This window comes from Pimephales promelas, chromosome 15, assembly GCF_988280905.1.
Source record: "Pimephales promelas chromosome 15, fPimPro1.hap1.1, whole genome shotgun sequence".
Classification (NCBI taxonomy): domain Eukaryota; kingdom Metazoa; phylum Chordata; class Actinopteri; order Cypriniformes; family Leuciscidae; genus Pimephales; species Pimephales promelas.
In genome coordinates, this window is record NC_142783.1 from 23,831,059 (window position 1) to 23,848,432 (window position 17,374).

Sequence of the window (17,374 nt, forward strand, 5' to 3'; positions counted from 1 at the left end):
AACCTCTCTAAACGTACTAGTAGTAGCCTTGTTTATAAACCTCTGTCTATATACAGTAACAGTCTCTCTCCTGAGCTTTTTAGATGGAATAGATTGACTGGTATGTCTGGGAGAAAAAAAGGTGGCTGACAGACCAGGTCTATATGGAAGTGACAGGTTTCCTCCCCCTCTTTTGCTCTATCTTTGTCTTTCCTCTAGTGCTGCCAGTGAGTTTCAGCAAGACGTTTAGCTCCCTCTCTCCTTGGACAAAATCCTATTACTTCACCTGTCGTCTACAAACCGCTTTCTGCTGTAACATTGTGGTCTCGCTGTGTGTGTGTGTGTGTTGCTGACCACACATAACACACTGTTATGAATATGCATGTCTGTGGTGTAGTGTATGTGGCCACTGAGCTCTGAATAATTCTGATTAATTTAGCTGGTTACATTGGAATTTCATTCACATGCAGTACAACCACCTGAATTACCCCTTTTTTACCAAAAAAAAAAAGAACTGGTTCGGAACTGGTGCTGGTTCAAAGTTGGTTCGGAGTTGGTTCAACTTGCGAACCGCTTCAGAACCTATTTGTGTTTCCACTTACTAGAGCGCCCAGGGAACGACGTTGTTGCTTCACTGTGTACGTCACTATACGTATTAGCTAGAAACGCTTGCAAGTGCAACATTACTTTGGGAATATCTCTAACTCGTGTACCAAGAAGGCTTGAAAAAACAATTGAAATATGTAAGTCTTTTAAACTTTTTTGTTTGATATGTAATCTTTTCTGATAAGTTATGTACCACTGTCTTGTGTCTTTTTTTCTTTCCATTTATTTGTTCTATATTGTGACTGTTATAATGTCTTCAATAAAAAAAATTACAAAAATAGAAACGCTTGCGTTAACTTTAAGCATAATAATTACAAAGGCGGACTCCATCGTGTTTCTGCAAATGTTTCTCTTGGCTTTGCGATCCTTTATTATGGTCAGAAAAGATGCTTCTAACACATCTAAACCCGCCCCAGCCCCAGACGTAAGCATGACGTGGTAAAAGAACGGTTCTAGTCCAGCAAAGAGTTGGTGCCGCTTTGCAACCAGTTTTCCTGGCTGAGAACCGGTTCTTTGGCTGTCGAAACACAAAGAACTGGTTCGCGCGCAGGCACCGGCTCCGAACCGGCTCTCAAAATGCTTTGGTGGAAAAGGGGCTAATGAGTGCGCACAGACACATCTGCATAAGCAGACATCAGTTGTGCTGGGATCCGGCAGTTCCTTTCCAGCTAAATTCTCTCATGGATACATAACGGCATTATTCAGGCCATGTGTGTGGTTGAACCATCTGATCTCTTCTCTGAGATTCAGGAAGTGGTCAACTCTTCTGTTCTGGCTTGCTGTTGAGTTCTGGCTCTCTTAACGACAGAGACGTGGCTGTTCTGCTGCAATCAGCTCACCGAAGCAACAAGCTATTAATAGTCATCCTTGAACTGAGAACGGATGGGTCTCCGGTCTATTGCTGGGATTGTTATTGAAGGTTTTTCATAGTGATTTTCTTCCCTGTCTGATGGGCTTATTGGGGGATGGAAAGCTGTTTTTTTATGTGAGGCAATATTAAGGTTTGGTAGGTTGGAGATCATACTAAAGCCCCCAGTTTTAATTTGCAGGTTATTACTGGGGCTTTTGAAGCCAAAGGACTCCAATTATTGAGCCTCACAAATGACATCGAGTTGTTTCTGAAAAGCTCACAGATTCATCAGAGGTGGCCCGCCCACACACAGAGACCCCTCATTTGCCACTTATGCTTTTTTTGTAGATGCGTGCCTTTTCATTTCACTTACATTGGTTCTTAATTGCCATTTGTACATGCAGATGTTTCATATTTTCTGCCTGCTCTCAGAAGTGCAGTTTAAAACATTATAGCGGCGATTCTCATTTGGAATTTTTTTTTTTAATGTCAGTTATTCTACCGAACTCGGGAGAGGAAAAGGTTCTAAAATTGTCGGAAAAGCGACATGGTCATGTCACAGTTTAGGTCTCTCAAACTGCGTTTTAAACCTAATGTAATAAAGTTAAAACAAGCTAGAGAAAAACATATTACAATTCAACATACCAAATTGTTTGACTACTTGCCGTGTCTAGTGCCAAATTTGTCATCCATGGGTGTGTTCTGACATGCCCGTGATGGCCAATAACACTGTCTAGAGTAGTGTTGTCAAAAGACCCAGTATTTTTCAAAAAAAAAAAAAAATGAACCGTTACGGTACCAGCTTTTCTTAAGTACCGGTGGTAGCGAAGTACCGGGTTAATCCGGTTCTTGATGCGCTGTCCTAGGGATGGAACTATTATTTCTCGATACACCACGATAAAATATACTGACGGTTAGTATTACCACTTAAAATTGAATTATCATTAAATCGTGTTTGATTATCACAATTTTAATAACTCACTGTAAATCCTGTCCAGCCAGTAACAGTCTGACGCAGACACAGCGTGCAATGTTTTTTTTTTTCTTTTATTGTTATTCGAGAAGAATGGCGGAAGGTTGTGACCATGCTCGGGAGATTTTTCAGCCTTTTAAGTGGACCAAATCTGAGGTGTTGTCATATTTTGGCTTTTACAAAACTCCTGAAGGGGAACTTGATCGAGGATGGTCACCCTGTCTGGATGTTTTTTAATGTTATTTAACAATTGGAATTTAATTGTAAAGTGTTTTAATACTACAGTTTCCATATTTGTAACCGTGATATACACTTTAATATATGTAAATTTAATGTAAATTAAACTTTGGTACCGACAACCGTGGATTTTCGATGGTATTGGTACAAAATACTGAAATGTTTGGTCTATAGGCAACATGCAGGGTTTTAAACCACTGTGTAAGGCTGATGAATTTCAGAGACTGTAATTGGGGGCCTCGGCAGACAGTCTTGCCAGGTGGACTAGAAGCCAACAGCATCTTCAGGGATGCATATGAAATTGTGTGTGTGTGTCCAGTGCAATGGGCTGACTCGGAGTGAGAGAGAGGGAGAGATTACGCAGTCTCTTCCTCCTTTGCCCTGTTCAGCATGCTCGTGTTAATTCAGACACAAATTACATTTGGCTCAGAGAGAAAGAGGGCAGGACTCACTTGCAAAGTAAAAAGTGACAGGTTTCATCCTCTGGCTCTTATCAAATCAAGATGCATATTGATAAGGCACTTCCTATTAACAACACCAATAGTATTCACCTGTTGTTTCTTATCTGGATATTGTGTTATAGATGTAAATTGTTTGTATTTTAGTAAACAATTTAATTAATAGCTCTCACTTCTACTCTGTTTTGTAATATTTGTCTGTACTTGTATCTGTATATTCAATATTGCAGTACTACTACCAATATTGCTGACTCTCGAATGATAAATCGCTTATGCTTTTCTCATTTGTAAGTCGCTTTGGTTTAAAGTGTCGGCTAAATGATTTAATGTTAATGGAACTGTAGCTTTTAGTAACTAGTCATCTATTAAACCACTTATTTACCACACCACCCTCATGTGGCTGTGCTCATGTGGCTTTTGTTTGCTTATATTTTGTTATTGTGTGTCACTCAGAACTAAATGCTTGGAGCTTACAAAGATTGATTTTGCTCCTGGTGTTTAGAAAGGATTAAACAAGAGAAAGAGAGGTAACTAGATGAAAAAAGATGATTTATATTAGGGATAACAGGCTGCCTCTTTCTACACACAGGCCAAAAACATCTCTATCTCTCTCTCTCTCTCTCATATATCCATCCATCTCTCATTCTCTTTAGAGAGAGTAATTACTTTGCTCTCTAAGGACTTGTGTCATAATCTTTCAGATTGGATTTTCTGGCCTCCAAATTACATACACACACGCGTATAGAGAAGGAGAGTGAGGGATGTAGAAGAGTGGAGAATAGAAGTCTAATTTAGACCAGCTATTCAAGGTTTGGACTGGTGGACTGTCATTTTGTGACTTGTGTTTTTGGATGAGATAATTTAGAATTGGAGAGTGCATTTCTTTTGGTGTGTAGGAAATGTGTAAAACCTGCCGTACACTACAAGATATCCGGGGTGATTTTGAACCGATTTGTCCCCCTCCAACAATCTTGTTAAAGTCCTGGTTATCTTGATGGTTTTACAGATGGTCTTATGAGATTTTCCTGTGGTGTGATGCTTGCCGCCCTGATCTCTAATCGTATTCATTCAACATGTCGCTTAGACAAACGTGTGCAGTCTCTGGAGATTATCACATGAAACCAAACTATACCTATCAGAAAGTGAGCCTACGAAAGACTCACCCCCAGCTCACTCTGTAACGTGTAAGGACCATGTTCTCAGTCTCCACGACTTCATTTAAACATTTTTTTTCCCCTGCAAATTTTCTGTAAAAACCACTCCATACACTGTATATGCCATATCTTAATATGCCAGTCGTCCGCCATATTTGTTTACTGTAACAGGCTGATTTATACTAACAGGTTGGACCTACGCTGCTGAAGGCTACGAGTCTGATTTCATTTATACTTCTGCACCATTGTCCGTGTTTACGTGCAATTACACATGCAGAGAAAGCATGTGAACAGCTGATTAGTACTCTTTTTATTGACTGTAAAACAGTATGTTAGAGGAATCGCGTTCGGCAAGTCGATCTTGGTGAGAGGGGTGAGCAGTGGGCTGAGCCCTTAATACAAACTCGCAACCGAACCGCTAGATGTCGCTAAAAATCACACTGCACTTTTAAATTCAGACTGCAAGCTTTCAGCTCCAGCTTGATTTAATAGTCATAAATGTCAGTTCTGGCATTTTAAGACAAGTTCTGAAAAAGTACTGGATCTTTATTCCTAACCCGACTGCCAATGTCCACAGCTGCCAATGGAGATTAAACTGTTTCTCAGCTCTGCCACACCACTCACTTGCTTAACACAGGTTAATTAGTAATTAGCAAGGGCGTCCGATAGGTTATCTCGGTTTTTCTCTCTCTCCCTCACTCTTACACAGTTTCTCTTTTAGATATATGGCATATAGATTAATTGAATGATATACTGAAACTTTTGAGATATCATTTTTGTGTTGAAATAATACAGAAACCAAGCAGACACGGCAGAGACAGCAGCGGAATGATCATGGGTTGTAATGTTTTCCTTCTCCCCTCTAGAGGATTGAACTAAATGTGATGCAGAGTAAGACATAATGCAAATATGGGGCAGAGAAACAGCGTGAGGCGGTGTACAGAGATGAGTAAGGTAAGGAATGAAGTGCTGAATAGAGGATGTGTAAAGCTGCAGAGGAGGGAGGTGCGGCAGAGGTGACACTGTGTGTCGACACCTGTTTACAGAACGAACTGAAAAACGGAGGACAGAGCAGAATACAGAAGTGATGTGGAAGAGAGAGGACCGTTTTCTAATTCTTTTCTTCACAACGGTGACAGATGTGCTTATACTGTGGCGAGCAGATTGTTATTTCGGTGTGTGTGTGTGTGTGTGAAGAGCGTGTCTTGTATCACTCCACTGGGAGGCCACAGTTGGATGCATTACCTAAGAATTTTTTTTCCCAACATGCTGGATTAGCTGTTTTCAGCACTCTTGCTCCACTCTACATGAGCTCTACACTCTGTTTCTCTTGTGCTGTCCACAACTATTCAGAACCTCTACTAGTACTTTTAATGCAGTACTGCACTTTCCTCACTTTTTTTATTTCTGCCTCAGCTGATAAATTGATGTTAGCAAATACTCTTGATTTTTTTAGTTCTGCTGAACTAACTTGCTCAGCTGCATGCTTTGGTCCTTGTTGTCAATTATTTTTAATGCTCCAAGTTAGAAGGTCCCTGTGTGATTAACACTATTAGCTGAGGGACTAATGCTGTAAGTTGTACTGAAAACAAATCAAGAAATGTGTATTTATACCCTATAAACAACAGAGCCTTGCACAATGTAACTGATGTAGTGACATCTTTTCTTACATGTAATGTGATATACATTTGAGTGAAACCGATTATAAAATAATTTTTTGTTCTATTGAATGGAAGCAGATTTGAATCTGAGCTTGCATTTGGGCTGAAAGAAAGATGTGGTTTATGTGGACAAAATTAGAAAAGTCTGACATCAATAGAGAAATGTCTTAGGAACTTCATAGGATCTAGACATTATTGCACTATGAGTGGTCAGCATTGAGCTTAACATCTAAGACTATGCAGCTCATTTGCTACGTTGTTTGACCTTTTGGCCTTGTGTGTTGATTTTTAATGTCAACATTTAACTGGTTGATTTGAATAAATGCTGACAGATGCAGTCTGAATTGGCATGAATGCTGACTGCTGCATTTTGATTGGCTGTGGAGAAGCTGAGAGAGTGTCTGAATGCACCCTATCAAAAGACAAGGCCTAATTTAGAAACAGACTCCCAGACGTGGCACAGCCTATGGTTAAAATAGACAAACGGATCGCAGGTGCACATTTTATTCTGAACGCCCCTCTGTGATCTTCAGCACTTGCCTGGGAAGACCCAGACCACTTCCTAATTTAGATTTGCTCTGCAAGTTAGTCTGGCAAAGAGCTCATTCAAGCCCATTTCTAATCCGTCAAAACCAATCGGAAAGGTTGGGGCGGGCTTTACACGATGAGAACAGCACAGTGTCGATGAAGCAGATTTTGTACATTTACAAAGATGGATGCCGCCGTGGAACTAGTGGTGTGACGATAATAGTTGAACACAGTCATCATGAGAACTCTATAACCCACAAAACCATGTTATTTTAATATTTTTTTTCAATGCTGCTACAGCTGGAGATGATTCGGGAGACTCTATGCACCGTTTCGTTTAACAGTGCAAGGCTTTTTTTTTAACTGCGTGCGTGCCGCCGCGTCTGAGGATGAACGAATTCAAGCCGAATCTGCCCAAGCATGTACGTCTCACCGCACCGGCACGCAGTTTGTGCGTCTAAATTGCAAAAAAGAAAAGCTTTTTTTAAGGATTTGTTTACTTTGTGTGATTTATTTAATGGAAATCACATTCATTTCTAGTTGTCTTGCTGTTAATTTTAAATAAACGTAGAGCAAGTAGGTAATCAGTGTCTGCTTGTTTATTCAAGTGCTTCTATAATAGATGAATGTCACTCTGTATACGTCATCGCCTTCATCGCTCTGAATGGTTTTAGGTCTATCCAATTGCGCCCTGAGGCATTTGAGCGAAGTCCGTTGGTGACGCCCCTTTGGAAATGATTTGTCTATGAAGCTTTACCAGACCATAACTCAGTTACAACTGTGAATGGTGTGCTTTTTTAACCAGGCTACTTCAGCCTTTGAGCCTTTAAACGTTGACCTTCACATATCTTAATATTACAGTTCCTTCTCTATCCCTCCCTCACACCACTCTTTTCCCATCCCAGATGAGTGACTTTCTGATGCTCCCATTTTCCTCTCTTCCTCCACTTTGTTATTATTTTTCTAATCAAATATCTGAAGGACATATGCGTGTACTTGTTTATGCCATTATCAGTATGTGTTAAATGTTCAGCAATGAAGAGTGGTGACCTTAGGAGCAGGGTGGAGTGATTGTGATGGAGGACAGCGAGGTAAGAGAAGAGAGAAGGGAATGGGTGGGTAGGAGGTATAATGTTGCGTTATCGTTGCTGCTCGTTTGTCTCTGTCAGGTCTCTTGGCTGCGTCCCTGAACTGCTCAACTCTCCGCTTGCTCTCACATTTAGGCTGGTCTGTTATACATCCCTACAGCTTAACACTGACAGCCTTGCGCACACACTCTCGTGCACGATTCACGAAAGACATTGATTCTCTCTTTACCCTCTATTAGGATCCCTGTTCATCAAATCATTCAAAGTCATTCAGAATCATTCCAATTGGTTTTGTCTGATATGATGGTGGGTAGGGATGCACCAGTACCACTTTTTTCAGACCAAGTACTTACATTTGGGTCCTTGCTGATACCAAGTACCAATATGAGTAGTTTATAATACCATCACAGTTCTTCAATGTTTTATTTTCATCAGATATTTTTCACTTTCTGACTGTAACAAAGTAAATAGGCCTAGACAACTTGTATAATCAAAATGCATGTTAAAGGGGCTATTTCTCACCCTTCCTCTTGACAATTTTTTGCAGTGCATAGTTTGCAGTCTGCTCTACTTTTATCATCATCGCTTATTTATATCTTAAAATATCCCCAAACGCCTGACATTACTCCTCCTCCTCCGACTACCTGCTCAACTAACGAGAAGTTTGGCTAATGTCAGGTTCCCATTAGGGACCGTTGTTGCTGTTCACATTACGTTTTTGCGTTATTTCACGTAAATTCGTTATTTCAAATGTCAGGCGCATGTCGTGACGTGCTTTTTTTTTTTCCAGGTGCGCTTGTGTTCATGGTTGCATAGCAACGACAGACTCCACGGGAGCGCAAGCGCATAAAAATGGTGGTTAGACAAAACGAAGTTCTTTTACTATTCTATTTACTCTTCCATTTGTTCTTTTGTCCGTAAACTCAGGCACTTAGAGTAAAGTGAATGGGCATCTGTATACTGTATCCAGACAACCTCTTTGATTATTATGGTTTCTATTTGCTTTTGATGTGACGCTCTCCTCCGGTGTCAGTCATTAAGCGACTGAATGCCAGTCTGGGGGGCTTATTGCGCAACGATGTAAACGTATTTGTCGATGTCCCACTTAGGATACCGTCATATGCAAAGGTATTAGCATGTGACGTCCCAAGTAATATCCAAATAAGCTGTTTGTGGAGCTTGATTAAGTAAATGCTTTGTTCATGAGGATGTTTTAAGCTCCGAGTGTGACAATTAACTTTTATTTACTTGAAAAAACTAAAAAAAAACTTTTTTTTTCTTTTTTTTAGGTGGCACAGCTATTCCTTTTAATTTCTTCCCCTCGTCTGTCTGAATTAAAATATTAGTTTGAATTCATTTAAATTGTATAAATAACTGCAGTGGTCAAATTGTTTTTTTCATTCTGTCTTGTCTAGATTTTATTGGTTTTCCTTGTTGGTGAGATCACTAAATGAGCAGATGTGTGACTCACACACACAGTGCCCTGTTTTTTTATGTCAGATGTTTGTGGTGGTAGGGTGGAATTTTCCAGGCTTTTTTGTGGTTGATCTCTGCCCCTCTCAGACTCTCTCACAAACACGCTATGCCACCATAAAGTCAAAACATTTTCTCATCCTGTCGTCTTAAAACTATAGTATTTCTCCTCTATCATTCCCCTCGTGCCTCCTTTCCTCCCTCTACAGGAAGTAAAATGGTGGCATCTCCTCCAGGCTGTAATTACTGTCTGGTTCCAGTATTCAAAGCGAGCAATTTCCCCCACCGCATCAGGCCGCTGCTCTCTGCCATGTCCAATCAACATCAACACACATACACACCGAGGAGAATCCTCTCTCATCTGCATGGAGAGAGAGATTGTGCAGGTGCGCTCCTGTGGAAGAGAGGGATTGATGAACTTCTGACGATATCTGATCATCCTGACATTGCGCTTTGTGCGGTGTTGTTGTATATGTATTTTTGCTGCTGTTTTATCACCATCTGGTTTGTTTACAGTTGTGTGATTGTGACGGACAGCCTGCGCGCATGTTCACCTAAGGCATTGTCACTTCACTTCTGGCTGTCTCGTAAAGATGATGTGATGTGATGTGGTGTGCGGCACTGCTGCTTCAGTACACTGTTTTGCACATGTATCCTGCTCAGCGTCTCATGAGAGAGCATTTGGAATGTATGTGAAGAACTCCAGCATATCTGATCCACCTACACAGTCGGAGCTGTCTGATTACGGCGTGTCATCTGTGTTGGAACAATAAGCCGTTAGAGGGAAACAGCATTGTTTTCCTATTTATTTAGGCAGGTCATGCCGCCTATTCTTTGAGTCTGACTAATCGTGAGTCAGTCTTTTGAGTTCTCTTTCTGCTGATTTATAATGCACACTGCAAAATTGTAGGAGTGACGGCTGTGATTAATTGTGGGTATTGAATCCTGTACGGCATATAGGAATCACTCCTGGTGGTTGACATTTTGGCATCTATGGCTTGTAAAAAGAAACCTATCAAAAGTTCAACCTGTGTTAGCTGTTATGGCGCTTTTCCACTGTGTGGGTCGGCTCTGTTCGCTTTTCCACTGCATGGCACGGCTTTTTTTTCTTTCAAGTAGTTTAAAAACACTTGCTGTTTAAATCTAGCGGATTTTTGGTGTCTCGTGTCGCAAATACAAAGATGCTGGTAGGGACTTTTCTTAGCCTGGATGATATTGTAAAATTGTTGTGCTAATCTTGGAAACTTGTTCAGAAATGGTGACAAATGTAAAAAAAAAAAAAAAAAAAAATCAACTTAAAAATAACATCTTTTTCGTTCAACCTCATATAAATAAACGAATATTCGATTTTTATGAGCCCGAATATTCAAATGCAATATTTTTGAAAAATGCCCATCCCTAATAATAAATATTTATTGAGCGCCAAATAAACATATTAGAATGATTTCTGAAGATTCATAATTAAGACACTAAAGACTTTAATGGCTCCATAAAAGTTCAGCTTTGCCATCGCAGGAAAACATTACATTTTTAAAAGATATTAAAAAGAAAGCATTTATTTTTGAACTATTGGTGGTACATTTAGGTGAAATTTTTTTTTTTAATTAATACAAGTTGTTTATTTCAGTTCTGAACGCACTATACAAATGTTTTATTTTATTTATTTGGTTGCCACTTCCTGACCTTTTTAGGGGGGATAAGAATATGGTTTTAACTCTCTCAACTCAACTCAACTCAACTTTATTTATAGAGCACTTTCAAGACCACAAGTGGAACCAAAGTGCTGTACAAAATGAATAAAATAGAAAGTAAAATAAAGAAATAAAAAACAATACAAACACATGACATAAAAAAAAAACCTTACAAAGGATTATCAAATGCTAAAGAAAACAAATAAGTTTTAAGCGCACTCTGAAAAACACCCAAAGAAGGACAAGATTTCACAGACAGGGGAAGATCATTCCAGAGCCTAGGAGCCGCAACAGAGAAGGCCCGATCACCTTTACCTTTCAAACGGGACCGCGGAACCATGAGAAGCAATTGATCATTTGAGCGCAGAGATCTACTGGATTGACAGCGGCTAATTAAGTCAGTAACATATTCAGGTGATTGGCCATTCAGAGACTTAAAAACATACAACAATGCTTTGTATTGAACTCTGTATCTTATGGGTAACCAGTGTAATTTAATTAAAACCGGAGTAATGTGCTCTCTCTTCTTAGTACCTGTTAAAAGTCTGGCAGCTGAGTTCTGAACGAGTTGCAGACGGGAGAGAGAGGCCTGACTCACACCCAAATACAAAACATTACAGTAATCCAAACTCTCATACTCAGATAACTCTCATAAACTAAAAGAACCAAACTGTCTTCGTACTGGATTAAGCACTCACAAGAGGACCGACAACTGAATTAAGATGCAGTGTGTATCTGGCCTGTATCCGTAAAGGACGACTGACTTTGTCTTTACCCCGAGTCCGAGACGTCAACTGATAGAGATTGAAAAAGAGCAGTATTTTTATTTATTTATTTATTTGGTGCGGTGCTGTCAGATGCACTGTAAAGCTGTGGTAGGATTACTGTGGTAAATAAAGTTCTCTGAGGGTAAAGACAGAGTCAGTCGTCCTGTACGAATACATGCCACATACAGACTGCAGCTTAATTCGGTTGTCGCTCCTCTTCTGAGTGCTTAATCCAGTGCTCTCATACAAAGCCCTGAAGCACAGCGTCAGGGACAAGGGCCACGATAAGAGACCCCTCCACTACTTTAATTCTCTCCCGTTGTTTCATTTCTTATTTACATTACATACAGCCAGCTTTTCCCTTTTCCATGGCTCGGAGCACGATAACTGAACGAAAGAATTATGAAGGACATAAAAAATGAAGAGCAGGATGGTGGAAAAGCAAGAAAGAGGCTTTGCAGCGCTGCTTAGCATTTTCTTGCTCTCATTTTTCTGTCTGGCTTCTTGATTTGCTGAGGCCGTAGCTCATAAGCGGCTGCTGGAGTAGAAAGAGTGATTAGCCGCCTGGTCAGTTGTTTTTTGTTATTGTGGTTATTTATTTATTTGAATGTCCCCACAAATTAGTGTCTTGACGTTTGCTGGTCAAAAAGCTACATTGGAGTTAATTGAATTATTAGTGTGGGAGAGAGAAGCCTTTTTTGTTTATTTCTTGAAATACATAATTACACACTGTGCTCACAGTGTCAGATGGAGGATTCTGAGGATTTTATGCTGCAGCTAATTGAATTATTGTTCCAGTACATAAAACTTTCTGTGATTCTTAATGCAACTGCTGTTCTTATTGTTCTGCTATGTTTGTGTATGGTCAGGGCTGCTTGCTGCACCATCATGTCGTTCCTAACCTGTATGACAAAATTACTTTCATTATATAGAATCGTTGCAGTTTAAAGTAAATAATGACTCCTTTTAGGTTCCAATTATAGTTATACAAGTTTGAAACTACCGAAAGGTTATTAAATGCTGACGACAAGTGTATTTATAGATGAACTACTACTTTAAAATGTGAACCTCTATTTAGTGACTTTAGTAACAATATGTGTGTATGTGCAACATTTTTTTCTAAAATATGCTCTAAGTTTTTGAATGTATTATAATCTCTCTCTCTTACTCTTGTATTTCCAGTATAATTTTGTTGGGAGAATCCTTGGCCCTCGTGGTCTCACGGCAAAGCAACTGGAGGCAGAGACTGGCTGCAAGATCATGGTGAGAGGGAGGAGCTCCATGAGAGACAGAAAGAAGGTGAGTTACACACAGAAATATTTGATTTTGAGATTTTACATCTGTAAAAAGTTAACTAACAGCTAATTTATACTAAGATTTCTGTGCCCTAATTTAAACAAATCGACCAATGCTTCAAGGTGGTTCCCACAGCAGCAACCAGCACTGTTCAAATTAGCCTGTGTTGTATGTTGTTCTGATCTTCAGTGTCCATTGGGCCATTTTCCATGCTGTATGGTTCAGTTTGATTGTGCTATTCTGAGAAAAAATGGCACCACATAATCAAAAAGCTGGGGCACCAGCATGGCAATTGACACCTGTAGGGCATGTTGAACAAGCATGGACAAATGTGACCACTTAGTCACATTTTGGAGCTTCCTCACCCACCTCTTCCTCCTTCACAGACAGCGTTCTGCTGACGTTTGCCATTTGGAACCAGTTTGTCCTTAATGAGCCAGTTCGCTCATTTGTCCTGTCCAATGTCTTTTTTTTCTCTCTCCACCACACACTCATGGTTAGCTCGCAGCACTCCGGCTGAGGCCAGTTCTATTTCAGGCCTGGCTGTGGTGTGGGTGTCAGAGAGAACAAAAGCACATAGTAGACGCACTGGAAAGTAGGACCAGATCTTCCCCTACAGTCTCACAAGAGACCCACTGTGTGATCAGCAGAGGAAGAGCTAAATCCTGAATGATGAAAAATCATGGCTTCAGGTGTAGGGATGCACCTGGCTCCGTTACTGCCATTTTTTCCGGATCGGGTATAGGTCAGACGAGGCCAATCCAAATCTGATATTTTGCTTTGGCCTATATACTGTTGTGTTATTGTTAAGCCCCACAAAAGTGTTCTGAAGCCATTATGTGTAATTTATAATGTGAGATATAAATGAATATTTAAGTAGGGCTGAAACGATTAGTCGACATTGTCGGCACCGTCGACAATAATAAAAATTGTCGACAAATGTCGTTTGATCTCACTTGACCTAAGGTAAGGGCGTGCAATATTGCATTTTGACCGCTACGACACTGTGACGCTAGAGTGTAATGCAGCCCTTTACAAATGCTACTGCGGTAAAACAAAAAAACAGCGCAAACTATGACTGAGTGCAAACAAATCCGAACTAGCAAGTAGCAAGGTTTGGGAAAGTTTCACAAAACTTATAAAATCAACAATGTTGTCATGTGCAATACATGCAAGGCAGAACTTGCTTTTCACGGGAGCACAACATGCATGTTGGAGCACTTAAAGAGGAAACATCTCGGCAAAAGAGGAGCCGTTGAGAATTGAGTGTTCTCCAGCTGGAGCTAACTAACTAGTAGTAACATAAATCTCTTTATTAGATAATGCAATACTAGTAATAATAGTAATAATATTATCAATAATAATATAATTACTCTAATGTGATGATTTATTTTGCATAGAATAAAGCTTAATCAAGCTTGGGAGTCGGGACTGTTTTTATTGTTGTAACACTATTAGCTATTATAGTCTTATCACTTGCCTGTATTTTGTTCCATAATCATGAAGACTTATAAAAGGAGATGTTAGGAAGAATACATGGCAGTTACTTTTTCTTTTTCATACTGTAAATTAAAAGGTGAATGAGAACATCTCTGTCAGCTCAATTGTCATATAAAAAAAGGATTGTAATTTTATATTTATAATAATGGTTTGCAGATTATGGTTTGCAGGTTTGCTTGAAGTAAATTACCCTTTTTCTGTTTCAGTTCTAAGAAAAGCAGTGGGCCTATATTAAACAATGCTTAGAGAGCATTTGTGTGTGGTTTGAGTTGGACTGAAATCTGAAAACTTAAAGAGAATGACCTAGTTGGCTCAAATTTCATTAAAACAACTATTTCAAAAGCTGAACTGATTTTCTTTTTATATTATAGTAAGAATGTGTATAACTCAATGTTTTAATTAACTAATTGAAAAAGCTGAATCGTTCCAAACTTACTGATTAGCTGGCAAAACAATTGACGATTAGTCGATTAATCATTCTAATAATTGTAAATAAGTGTTTGTTGCCTACCCTATATTTAAGTCATTAAATTCAAGATTACGTAAACTTTTGCCTCCGCTGCAACTGTCAGTCAATCTCCATTCAGCATCAAACAGCGCACTGCGTTCGGGTACGACAGTCAACACGATGAAACTCTTAAGACGATGGAAAATCACAATGAAAATCTCTTAAGATGATTCAGTGTTACTGTTATTATATTTGATCTGTAGACAAAGGTCTATTGTTTCGCATTAAAACAACTCTATATTGCTGTATTTTATTGCAGTAACTAAATCATGTTATTTTCTACCGGGTTTCTGTTAAATCACAAAAACACTAGAGTAGAGTCAGAGCACTATAATTGTTCTTCATGGGCACAGTAACTGAAATTTAAAACTGTTAAAAGAAAAGGCTTAATAAACTATTGCATAGATAGATACTGTATAATACATCCAAGAAATGACTGATTCTGTAGTAAGCAACTGAGCTGATTTAATTCTAAAGTCTTGAACAACCCACAGAGAGCTTTTTGCCAGGAATCAGCAACATTTGTCTTGTCTAGCCTTCCTCTTTGTATCTCAGTCAGCGTCCCAGTGGAGCTGTTTTATCAGGAAATCCCCATCACTGTGCATTAGCATTACCACACACACACACACACACACACCTGGGCCCCAGCTGTGCTCCCCTCTGGAGATGCCATGTGTGGACTAAAGGGCTTGATGCAGAAAAGGTTTAATCCTAGAAAGAATTTATATTTGCTCTATTATAGTATTTCTGTTGTAGTTATGTCTTCAATTGCGCTGCTGAATGCTGTTGCCTGGATGACTAATCAACACAGATTGAGGTTTCCTGCTTCCTTACAGAGTTTCTCAGAATAGTCTCCTGACTGACTCTGTCATATCCTTTTCCACCAAAGTATTGCTGATTCTTGGCTGGGGTACCTATGAATATCCTCCAGTCATCTCTACCTTATTCAACTGCAAGCTCTTATTTAGATCTGCCTCTATAGAATCAACAATCAGTGGATAGAACCAAGTCCTGCCCTACATTTATTTAGTTTTTGATGCTTTTTTTAACAATGATGTAGATCACAAAACAGAAGAAAAGATCTGTCTGTGCTTCCATTTCATCACACCTTTAACATCCAGAATAATTTAATTCAACAACCTTTTGGGGTTTTAGTGGCCAAATGGTTAGAACAGAACAGTTAGAACGATGTTTCAAATAAACCTGGATGGTGAAGAGAAACATACTGTTCTAAAAATATGATCTAACATCGCCATTGTCCATTGTATGTTTTCATGCTTTAATGTTTCAATAGTGAACATGAGAGACATGCACACTGGAACTGCTAATTGCGAGTATATTTGGACCTATCTAAAGAGAGCGACTTGAGAGAGAGAGAGAGAGAGAGAGAGACACGAGTCTGGGCTCAGGGGGTTGTTTATTTAGCGTCCATTAGAAAAGCTGTTTTTGTGCTCTCAATAATTTAAGTGCTGCTTTCTCTGGGGACAGAGAAGAGCAATGGAGATGTAGAGAAAGTCATGAAAAGAGAAAGGAGTGGCTTAAGTCCCGACTTTGTCGCTGCAGGCCGCCAGTGGCTGTGCTGGAGGGTGTTCCCACAACTGGTTGCCTAGTAATGTTTGTGAGTGACATTCACAGATGTTACTCTGTTAGACAACAAATGCGTTTTCTTACCGCTACAAACAAACATTTTGGAAAGATAAGTCTAAATATAAATGGAATCAGTACATTAAATGCATAATATTAAAGATATTAATATTAAACGAGAAACAGTGAGTGCACTTTGCCATCGCAGTTTATTTAACTTCAGCAAACGGGCAAATACCCATCTATCTGGGTTCCCGAAACCATTCAAGCACAGAGTCAGTACGGTGAATACCACTGTATATACACGGATCCCAATAGGATGGATTCTGACTGCTAAAATGAGCTTCTCGTTCAACATGCCTTGGTCAGACTCAGCATTGAAGAGTGATGCGCTCCACTGACTTCACTCCAATTGGTTGTCGTTCCCGCTCTTCATTTGCATAAAGTTAAACTTTATGGTCACTGCTGCACGTGTCGCCAGAAATCGCCCGCTCCCCATTAAAATGAATGGTATTGCTTGTAGTGTGAACAGGGCTTTATTCATAGAGGTACAGTGGGAGTCTTTCTCATAACACAAGGTTTGGTTCCAAGTCATTTTTGGGGATCCGACAGTGCATTGAGTTGTTTGTTAGTGATGCGTTTTAATGTTTGCCCCTAAAAATAAAGGCATGGATCACCTAAAGTCTCAAGAGAAAACGGTTCATTAACCTTAAATCAGACTGACATTTTATTTAGCAGCTCCCCGAAGGTGGTTTAACCCCATTTACCCTCTCAAGAACTGCGTACACACCAGTTCACACAGCCTCAAGAGACACTACGTCCTTACGCTTGTTGTGTGTGCGTACTGAACCTGAGCTCAAGCAGATGTAATGGGTGAGGACAGGACAGACAAACTCTGGATAATAACCTGTCCCTCTGTGTAGCCTTGTCCTCTGATCAAACGCTGTTCAAATTGAGGACTCTCAGAAACCACAGCATAGATCAAATGTAACAGACGGCCACCCTCACCGAAGCATCACAG

The 17,374-nt window shown here is 39.7% G+C and overlaps 1 protein-coding gene across 4 annotated transcripts in view; it reads left to right on the top strand.

The window, feature by feature from the left end:
- Positions 1 to 17,374, top strand: part of qkia (QKI, KH domain containing, RNA binding a) — an 86,277-nt gene that overhangs the window by 41,061 nt on the left and 27,842 nt on the right. For all 4 annotated transcript variants that reach the window (XM_039681099.2, XM_039680839.2, XM_039681009.2 and 1 more), the window contains exon 3: positions 12,648 to 12,764. In XM_039681099.2, the coding sequence (XP_039537033.1) occupies positions 12,648 to 12,764 (117 nt within the window). The remainder of the gene's footprint in view (positions 1 to 12,647; positions 12,765 to 17,374) is intronic.